Raw genomic sequence first — 10,595 nt, forward strand, 5'->3', positions numbered from 1 at the left:
AGTCCCCTGGGTATCTACCTTGTAGAGGCCTTCTTTCAGGAAGTTTTGAGAAACTTCCTATCAACACTGCCCCTCCACCTCCTCAGCTCTGCCTAGAGAGCGGAGGGACAGGTGGCCCAGATAATCCATCCTCTCCTCGGCGCCTCTTTATGGACCTCTTTGAAATATAGAGAATCGGAACCACAATCAAATAATTAGGTCACCACCAGTTCTATTGTTCCAACTCTATCCTTTTAAGCTCCTTCTTCTGTGGGAGTTTGGGAATCCCACCACCATCTTAATGCTGTCAGAGGCCATCCAATGCCTTAAAGATGACAGAGCTGAGTAAGAAAGAATGCTGGACGAACAGGGACCTGGGCTCATTCTCCCTTAATACCTCTTGTTCTACAAAACAAGAGATCCTGTTACAGCAGAAAGGCAAACTCCTTTCCCACCTGAAACCACTTTTTCTTACTATATACATGGTTTGCTTTTTGTTTTGTTTGTTTTTTAGATCCTTAATCTAAGGAATATCTAGATATCCAATTCACTACCGTGTTCTGACATTGCCAAGCTCTGGGGCTCGGGGGCTCCGTGTCTGCTTAGGAAGCAGCTGGGTCTGATCACAGAAACACTTCCTCATAACTTAATCCATGTAACCTCATCCTTGCTTAAGAATCATAGCTGGCATGGTAATTCTTTCCTATTATAATTTTCCTGCTTTCCGAGTTTTCTCACAGTTATTTTCCCTCTCTTGTCTAGCATACCCAGGGTCATGATGATTAAGATGCACTACACAATCGTTGTTGCATCTCTAGATTAAGCCACCTACCCTTAAGTACAGAGCACTACAGTGAGAGTTGTCTGAGGCAAAGGCTCTGCCACTGGTCTATGCAAAGGATGCTAAACTTTTAGAGGCAGACAAGGAAGGACTTGTGGATGACAGCATTAGCCTGAGACACAATGAGAGACAGGATGGGTGAAAAGACAACTGTATCAGCTTAGCATCATAAAGGAGAGGTATTGGCATTTGAGACTTAAGCATTATTATTTAGGAGTGATGTTCACATGTGGGCTGTGGTGCATGACTTTAATCCCAGCACTCAGAAGGCAGAGACAGACAGACAGACCTCTGAGTTCAAGGCCAACCTGGTCTACAGAGTGAGTTCCAGGACAGCCAGGATGACATAGAGAAATCATAAGAGGAAAAGAAGGAGGAGGAAGAGGAGGAGAGGAAGCCGGAGGAGGAGGAGGAAGAAGAGGAGGAGAGGAAGCAGGAGGAGGAGGAGGAGGAGGAAGAGGAGGAGGAGGAGGAGGAGGAGAAGAAGAAGAAGAAGAAGAAGAAGAAGAAGAAGAAGAAGAAGAAGAAGAAGAAGAAGAAGAAGAAGAAGAAGAAGAAGAGAGTGCTATACAGAGTGCTATACAGAGTGAGTTAAAAGTCATCTTCACCATCCTAATAGTGTTTTTCTATAGTTATCAGCAGAACATTAAGCTTCTGTTCAGGTGACATTTGAAGCAGGATCTTAGTCACTCTTGTGGCTCCCGTCCCCAGTTCTTTTAACCCTGGCTAAGACAGCGGCCATGGACACTTTTTTCCGGTCGTAAGCCAGGCCGAGGGCAGCCATGCAGTCGATGAAGAACGTGGTGAAGTTGATGAGGCAGTGGTACTCACTGGCAGAGTAGTCGTAGGGGAAGGCGTGATGGTAGTTGTGGAAGCCCTCGCCTGCAACAGAAGCAAGGAGAGCAGTTAGGGGGCTCAGTGGTTGCTGCTTCAGTTTTGCATACCTCTTACCTGCAAGGTACCTCAAACCTCAGAGAACTGTGCTGCTTTTAACCAAATAGATGACCTCAGTGTCTTCTACCTCTGAGGAAACAAGAGCCCTCTGAGCATCTTAAACATATTGAACAATCTCACTTATTGATGGGATATGGGACTTTTTTTTTGGAAAGGATGTTTCTATTGTGATAACTAGATGAAAGAAGAATATTCTACTGGCAAATGCTTCATCTTAGAAAAAGCCATAGCAAACATAAATACTGACCCAAGATCCTGCTGGCTCTGTGTCTAGATGCATGCTTTCTGGTGGGATGGGGTGTGTGATTCTTACAAAGGTGAGCAAGCTCATTCTTAGCCATGGTATTGGTATTCTCTGCAAATGTGGGAGGTTCCAACAGCAGTAAAGGCAGAAAAGGCAGCAGTAGCTGAAGGGAGAGAGAGATACCAAGAACTGGTGTTTCCTTCAGCTATTAGCAGCACACAGTGGGCTGTGTTTACCTTTGGTTTTGGGTGGGGGGGTACTGATAAATCAGATCTACTCTGGAAATTCTTGAAGATTCCTTTATTTGTTTGATTTTTGAGACAGGATTTCTCTGTATAACAGAGCCTTAGCTGTCCTGGACTTGCTTTGTAGACCAGGCTGGCCTTGAACTCAACAGAAATCCTTCTCCCTCTGCCTTTGGAGATTCCTACTAACTGCTGATGTTCTGAGAACTCTTGAAACAGAAGTCCATTTTGACAAAAAGGGAAATAAGTATTTTTTTAAAGAGTCAGGAATCTTTCTGGGGTAGGTAAATGAAAACCCTACACACAGAACTTTTCGACCGATTGCTACAAAAACAGCATTAGCCTCACCAAGTTATCACAAAGACCAACAAAATATGGCTCTTGAGTTACCCCAGATTGATTAGGAGTGACAGGAAAAAATGAAAGAGTGAGGTGATTTCTGATCACAGAGATGCTGCTAACCAGGCTTCCTCTTGGTTATGTGTCCTGTCTTCACCAGGGTGCACTCAGTGTCCATTTGGGAGCAGGTGGGAAGGCACCTGGATAAGGTTGCTAACAGAAAATTGTAACGTCTACATTCAGGGAGGGGTAGATTTAAAAGAGAAGGAAGCGAGAGCTATGTGTAGCAACTGGGGCATCAAAAAAGAAATCTTCAGAGATCAAGTTTCACAGATACCAGAAGCATAGGACAGTGGGAAAGTAATTCAAGAAAACAAAACAAAACAAAAAATAAAACCAGAGTGGCAGGAAACAGCTGGAGAAGACCCAAGGATGAGATAAGTAGAAGAGATAAGAAGGAAGTTGATTGGATAAAGCAAGAGTCTAGACAACCAATCATGGGGACATGTGTTGAGGAGGCTCACAACACATCCAGTTACAGAACAGAATGCATGCCAGGCCACAGCAGTCCATGGAAATCATGTAATTGCCAAGTGCAAGTAGTTTATTTCAGGAGAATCACAGTAAGAACATGGTGAGAGGTAGAAGGCATTTAGAAAAGTTAGGGCAGGAAGATGGAGAGGAAAATATATTCACACTTGGACTTGAGTAAACGAAGTCAGACTTACTCTTTCTGCATTCTACATAGCAAGATTGGATACAAAATACTGGGCTTACTGCCCGTTCTATAGTCCCCGATGTTGTATTTATCCATTTCCTAACTGAAGTGAGATGCTACTCAACCCAGAGGAGACAGGAGAGTGACAAACTTAATAGTGTTTAATATAGGCTGGGTGTAGTGGCCCCACACCTTTAATCCCAACACTTGAGAGGCCGATACTGATGAATGTTTGTGAGTTTGAGGCCAGTTTGGTCCACATAGCAAGTTCCAGGTTAGCCATGGCTACATAGTGAAACCCTGTCTTTAAAAAGGCCTAATATACACGCCATTTAGAGACTGTTTCGGACCTGGTGATTTTCACCTTTTCTTTTTTTGTAACAGGCCTTTGGACTTTCATATAGTTTCTGTTTTACAAATATGTAATCGATTTGGTTTTTTGCTGCTGTTTATTTTGGAGACAGGATCTTGCTGTGTAGCCCTGGCTGGCCTGAGACTTGCCGTGTAGATCAGACCGGCTTTGTACTCAGCTACTAGGTCCGGGTTTTCATAGTAGAAGAACTGAGACACAGATTATCGTTAAAAACAAATTTAGGAGACATAAGTGATACCTCATACCTGTAATTCCAGTGTTTTGGAGGCTGAGGCAGGAACGCTGTTGGATTTTTGAGGCCAGCCTGGGTTACAGAGGGAGTCCCTGCTTAAAACAAATCAATCTTATCCTGTCCTTCAGACTTCTAGCAAAAACTCCTAACCAATAGCTCACTGAATGTGGTCCTGCTGTAGACGTCTGACTTACCCACGGTTGTTATTGTAGTTATCATATTATCTCGGGCTCCAATGTTCTTGTCGTAGGGGCGATACCCATAACGGTGGGCGGCACTGTTCACCAGCCAGGTGGAGTTGAGCGTCAAGGTATATCTCAATAAAGTGGCAATATAGAAACTGTGTCGAATTGTTTCCCCCCAGAAATACCAGGGCACCATTGTGGGCAGGATGAAACACAGAAGCAGGATGCCAGGCTTGTAGTACCTACATGGAGAGATCACACTGAGTCTGGAGAAGCCACTCCTACATGTGTCCACCCCCACACTGTACTGACCTTCCTTCCCAGCTTCCCTTTCTAGGTATGGGGGAAAAGCAAGGGCAGAAACCATCAGGAGAGAATGGGTAGATGATCTTTTATGTCTTTGCCTATCCTAGTTAGATCAGTGATAGTTAAACCAAATTGCATTTAATAGCATCCATGAAAATTGCTCAAAGGGCACGAACTGAACAAAAAGTGAAGCCTCTTTATAGCCTCTGAACCATTAAAATGAGTTTGAAATGGTGGTCTTAAACATACTAGCCCTGGAATTTTTCTCAGCTTTTATTTTTCAAGTTATAAGAGAAAAAAGTGGAACCCCAGGTGACCTGGGTACATTACCAGTTCCACCCCTACCCCCCTTTCACTCACCTCCTCTGGAACATCACCAGCTTCTCAGCTTTGAGGTCAGACATGTCCAGTTTTCCTCCCTTCTCTTTGACAGCCGGGTGTTTGCGCACGAGCAGCCAGCCCGCATGTGAGAAGAAAAAGCCACGGCGGGAATTGTGAGGGTCAGCATGCGTTTCTGTGAACTTGTGGTGGGCGCGGTGATCTCGGGACCATTCATACACATCATTCTGGAAGCAGGAAAGAGGAACCCAGAATTGAGAAGAAAAGTTCTCCAAGGTGAATGCAAAGGTCTAGATGTCTGCAAGGGCCTGAGACTCTCAGTCAAATTCATAGTCCTCGGACTTTGTCTCCCCCAAGGAGGCCTTGGGGAGCACCCTTTCCTGCACACTTGTTCCAAAAGCTTACAGGGAAAAGCAACTTATAGTCTCAGACATAGCACTGTCACTCCCGGAGATTGTGTGGCAGATAGAGAGAAGGGAGGGGAAACACGACCCTCCCTCGTTCTCATTAGCAAAGCTCAGCAGTTCTTCAGAGGAGGACAGGCTCCTAATGGAAGGCCTAATCCTCGAATAAAGGGAATGTGAAGCAGGTGGGCTTGGGGCCTGGAGTGTTGGTCTGTGACTACAGATGTGGGAGGCTCTATCCTGATACCTTTATAACGACAGTTTACTGAACCAGTAACAAGACCAGGATGTAACTTAGGAGCTTGGGCACATTTCCTAAGGACCTCTTATGTGGGACTCTTTCTAAACCTTTAAGTATACACCAATAATATCACCCTCTTTCTTTTTTCCCCATAAAGAGATCAGGAGAATTCAGGGTATAAACTGCTAGGGCAGAGATGATTATATGCATGTGTTAAGAACTTCCAATGTTACCATCCAAGAAAATGTTGTTCCCTGTTTTCCTCTTCTCTCACAATGAGCTCTACACGACAAAGTATCTGCTGCTAGTTGCTCCAACTTGCCATCAAGGGAAGCTCCCTTCTCCAATTCCTTTCCTTCTGTGTTAGAAACTTATGCCCCAAACAGTCTCAGAAGCTCACTTAGCAAGCACGGCAGCCGTAGGTAAGCATCCCAACACTGGTCCTTGAAGCTACTCGCTAACATAACTTCATCATCAGAAATGAGGGGTAATAACAGTATCCTCCTCTTAAGACATCACAGAGACTTAAATGAGTTCATCTATGTCAAATGCTAGCATGGTGCCAGCAAAGAGCTGCTGCCATTAGAAGTGTCTGCATTCATTATCTAGAGTAAAGAGTTCTTGGGTCTGCACCCTGGCAGTCCCATTGAAGTGGGGACTTACGATGGGAATCACAACGTGTAAGTTTAATGCTTGTTAATGGAAACCAGGGTCAGCCCTTAACTAATGCATGCTGACCATTGGTGCTGAATGACCATATCAGTCACACTGCGTGAGAGCTTAGGAACCTGGCCAAAAATGTCCCAGTAGTAACTCACTAGAGAACCTTTCCCTGAGTTTCCCTACCCAGTGACGTAAGTTATCTCATGCTCTATAAATCTCAGAACTAAGCATGTCCTTTGGGTGACCAGAGAAGAGTGAGAGAGGCAATGGCTGGCCTGCTGGCTCCTCTCAGGGCTTTGACTCCTTCCACTGTGTCCTGAAACCTTAGTAGATGTGACACAGAGGAGCTGAGCAGAGCCACACTTCTACCTGGAAAGCCATGGTGTTGGCTATGAGGAGGAGGAGCCTCAGGGGCAGCCGAGCTTTATAGCTCCGATGACTCCACAGGCGATGAGCCCCAGCTGTGACACCCATGCCAGAAAATAAATACAACGCAAACCCTGCAAGAAAAGACAGTGGAGGTCACCTCCCAGCCATGCCCATCCGGTAAACAAGTTAGGGTGCCCTTTCTGATGCCCCGCTGTGTCTTTGGGAGGCTTGACATAGGGATCTGTTTTCTCATGAATCCCAGGGCTTAGGACTAGAAACAGAACCTGTTGACACCAAAGCAACAGAAAGAAGACATAGCCAAATATATGGACAGATAGGCAGGACATTCACCAGGCTTAGACTTGTGGGTAAGAGGCCTGACCAGAGGAGACCAGGCTGTTCTCTGAACAGAGGGAGAGTCAAGCCTTTACTCATTGTCTGAAGTGATAACACATGGGCAGACAGAACCCTCATCTCTTTGACGGACTTTAAGTGCACAAGCTGATGTTGCTGCCTAAATAACACAAAGGAGGGATATAAGCAAACACGTCATACTTTTACTCAGTAACCAGCTGAAGGCTTATGAGTTGATTTGCCTCTGTCCCATTAGGGCGTTTCGGTCTCAGGGATGCCTTGCTTTCTGTGGCTGAAAACCTTTCCTCACTTGAATAGAGCATCAACCCCTCACAGACTCTCCACCCAGAAGTGGAGACGGGTTAAGGAGGTCCAGGTACTGAGGATGAAGGGCAGGAAATAGGGTTCTAGCCATTGTCTTTGTGCAGGAACATCATGCCACGTCCTGTGTCCTTTGAGATAAGCTAATTTTCTCTAAAGTGTTGAAGGCCATCAATGATCCCTACAGAGCTTAAGGACCCAAACACATGGCTGCTCTCAAAACAGTAGCCAGACTAATCTGGGCACTGCCAAATTAGAAGAGACCCAAGTGGCAAGAGATAGATGCAATTTGGCAGCTAACACAGTATCGTGCCATTATGGTAGCTAGAGAAGGGTGTCTCTGTCAGGGACAGCCAGCCCTATATAAAGTCATATCTGCACAGGGGCTTAACCTTCTCCAACTACACCTTACACAGGTGAGACTCTATCGTGAGGTCATGGATGAGGAGATTATGATATAAGTGGTATGTTTTTCTAGGAGCACAGGACTAGTAAAAATAGAATTGTGGTTTGCAGCTAGTGTTTCTGGCAACAATCACTGGTTCCAACTGTGGCATCTGCTTCTTGACAGCCGACTATTCCTTCATTGTCCTACCTCACCGACCCAATAACTGCAGCTCAAGAGGTTTGCACAGCCCATGATGACAAAGGGGACACTGAGGGGAGCCATCTGTTCCTCTGTGGCAGCATGAACATAAAAGCTGCGACCTCGGTAAAAGAAAACACACACACACACACACACACACACACACACAAAGAAAAATCAAAAACAAAACAAAACAAACAAACAAACAAAAAAAAAACCCAAACCAACCAACTAACCAGACAAACAAACAAACAAAAAACTATATACAGTACTCCAAGGGGCAGCTAGAAACAGTGGTAGCTCAAAGGCTACAGAACTTTAAGGTTGGAGAGCTCACATATTGTACAAATAGCCCTATGTCCTCCCGAAGCCAAAAATAACAGGTCACCAGTGAAAAGATACCAGAGAGAGAGGAAGCACAATGGGGTTTGAGATGTTGTCCCTCTGCCTGCACTGGCACCTGGGCCTGCCAAACACAGTTTGGTCAGGAACGGAACTTAATGAGGCCTACAAGGAAGGCCCAAGTGGAACAGGAACTAGCAGGGACAGAAACTATTTGAGGATTTTCCTTCTAAGGAGGAGGAAAGATGAGAGGGAATCCATAGTCTACAGGGGAATGTACGCAGGCTCTGAGTTCTGTATTCTGCAGCTTACATTTGGGGTTCTCAGTGGAAGAAGAGAGCCACCCCGCTGCTTCAATGGGATGACTGTTTCTGACCTACAAGTAAGCCACCCTGCTATATGTGGGAGCCAAGTCACCATTGTGGAGAGTGGGATGCCATGAGAAAGGAAAACAATATATCCCCAACCGGAGATCAGGCCACACTAGGACAGGACCTTGAGGCAGGAAATGTTCCCATTGTATTTCCCTGAAGGCACTTGAAAAACTTCCAAGGTGAAGCTCCAGAGTCCAGGTCTCACCACGTATGAGACCTGAGAGCACTGGAGCAGATGGAGCTACTTTCCAGGAGAGGGTGCCCAGAAACACCCCACTGCTGGCACTACTTAGACAACCTCCCAGCATCTTCCTGAGGAGTACCCCTGCATCAACACAGGTTGGGCTCACTCTCCCTGGCTCAGGCTTCAGGGGGGTCACAACGGAAACTACCTGTGAGGCTCATCTGTCGATGCTAGGGCAGCACTACTCTGGGCCCAGGTCTGTGAAACCCTGAGTGCCTGAACTGACCATACTGTTTCCTTCAGTCCAGTAGCCCTAAGGTTGGGGTTTATGATGTCTGCCAAAGAACTGTGCATTGGGGACGGTGGAGAGGAGCATGGTATGTATAGAACTGGATGAGATGAAAGCAGCAAGCTGGAACATGAGACCCTTCTGCAATTTGATTCAGTCCAAGAACATCTGGACCAGCATAGGCAGCGCCTGGAGACCTGCGTGGAGTCGGAGGAGGAGCCATACACCTGTGCACCTGAGGTGTCTAGGAGCCTGTATCACCTTCCTCCCAGGCAAACCAGCTTCATCTAGACAGAGGGGTGAGGGTCAAATAGTTGGGGTAAGACAGGCAGACATACTAGGAAGGCACACAGCAAAGTTTGTCCAGGGACTGTTGCTGGGTTTTTTGTTTTTGTTTTTTTCTCAGCATTAATGCAAAGAGGCGCCCAGAACTGACCTTCTTTCATGACTAGACTCTGCTTCAAGCCCAGCCAAACCCTCAGGAGCCAAAGGGAAAAGGATGGAGAATCCTATACAAAACATGGCTGCTGAACTGTGTCAGAGTGGACCTTGTTAAAGGAAAGACCAGGAACACTGGCCAAAGACAGGGATGCTGCTCACCGAAGAGGCAGGTGTAGACCTTGCAGGAGGGAACCAGTGTGATCCCGTACAAGGCTCCCATGTGCAGCAGGGCCATGAGGATGATGTTCTGCCAGACGTACTCCAGCTTGGGCGGGGGCCCCTCCTCATCCTGGTAGCTGGGGTCGTGTATATCTTCTCTCATTTCAGGCCGGATGTCTTCTCTCCATTGTTGGAAAATCTTTTCTAATGTCTCTTCTTCATTCTTTAGGCTTCCAGAGAGAGGCTTTGTGAAGGTGGTGATCTTGGTGGTCATCTCGGAGCTGGGAAGCTGTCAGAAGAGGGAACAGGAAGTTGGCAGCAAGGGAACCTGTGTTCTTCAGTGTGGGTCAGGGAAGAATAGCACACTAGCACGGGTCCTGCTTTAGTGCCCAGGTTAGGAAGAGTTAGCTGGAGGGGAAAGTCCCCTTGAACTAAAATCCAGCTAAGAACAGACTGTGCAGTGAGACTAATACGCCTGATACACCTTAGTCACAGGAGTAGAAAGCAGAGGAAGGGGCTGAATTTACTGTGTGTTTTATATGGTTCAGGGAACTTGTTTGTTTGTTTGTTTCTGTGGTGATCTGACCTGCATCTCAGAATCTTACCATCCCAGCCTCCTGAGGACTAGGATTTCAGGTAAACACCACTATTTTTTGATAGTTTCCAGATCTGTCATACATTAACTTAAGCCTGGATGTGTTGGGTTTACCTCTGTTCTCTGCACTGTGGAGCCAGAGGCAGGATAGCCATGAGTTCGAAGCTTAGATGTTCTGTCAGCCAGCTCCTGAGCAATCTGAACTATAGCGTCTTTCCCCTTCTTACCCCCTCTTATCCCCTCCTACCTCCTCCTATTCCCTCCTACCTCCTCCTACCCCCTCTTACCCCCTCCTACCTCCTCCTACCCCCTCTTTCCCCACTCTTCAAAACAAGACACAAAAACAATAATAAAAACCAACTTGAAAGATGGGTAGCCTTCCTTTCCAGGAACAATTTTTTAAAAATGTTAAGTGAGTTAATTAGGTAAATGCAAATAAGAAACGCGCGCGCACACACACACACACAAGCATTATGGCTGGAGAGACAGCAGTAGGTGCTGGAGATCCAACTTATATT

General features: G+C 46.2%; 1 protein-coding gene across 1 annotated transcript; it reads right to left on the bottom strand.

The window, feature by feature from the left end:
• Positions 1 to 1,502: 1,502 nt before the first annotated feature.
• LOC308417008 (acyl-CoA desaturase 1-like) lies at positions 1,503 to 9,756 on the bottom strand (the record flags this gene model as incomplete). The annotated part of the gene is made up of 5 exons (XM_080912097.1): positions 1,503 to 1,702; positions 4,120 to 4,352; positions 4,777 to 4,982; positions 6,433 to 6,563; positions 9,483 to 9,756. The coding sequence occupies 5 exons, from the start codon at positions 9,754 to 9,756 to the stop codon at positions 1,503 to 1,505; spliced, it is 1,044 nt and encodes a 347-aa protein (XP_080768223.1).
• Between the last annotated feature and the right edge of the window lie 839 nt (positions 9,757 to 10,595).

The sequence above is a fragment of the Micromys minutus genome, assembly GCF_963924665.1.
Source record: "Micromys minutus genome assembly, chromosome: 2".
Taxonomy (NCBI): domain Eukaryota; kingdom Metazoa; phylum Chordata; class Mammalia; order Rodentia; family Muridae; genus Micromys; species Micromys minutus.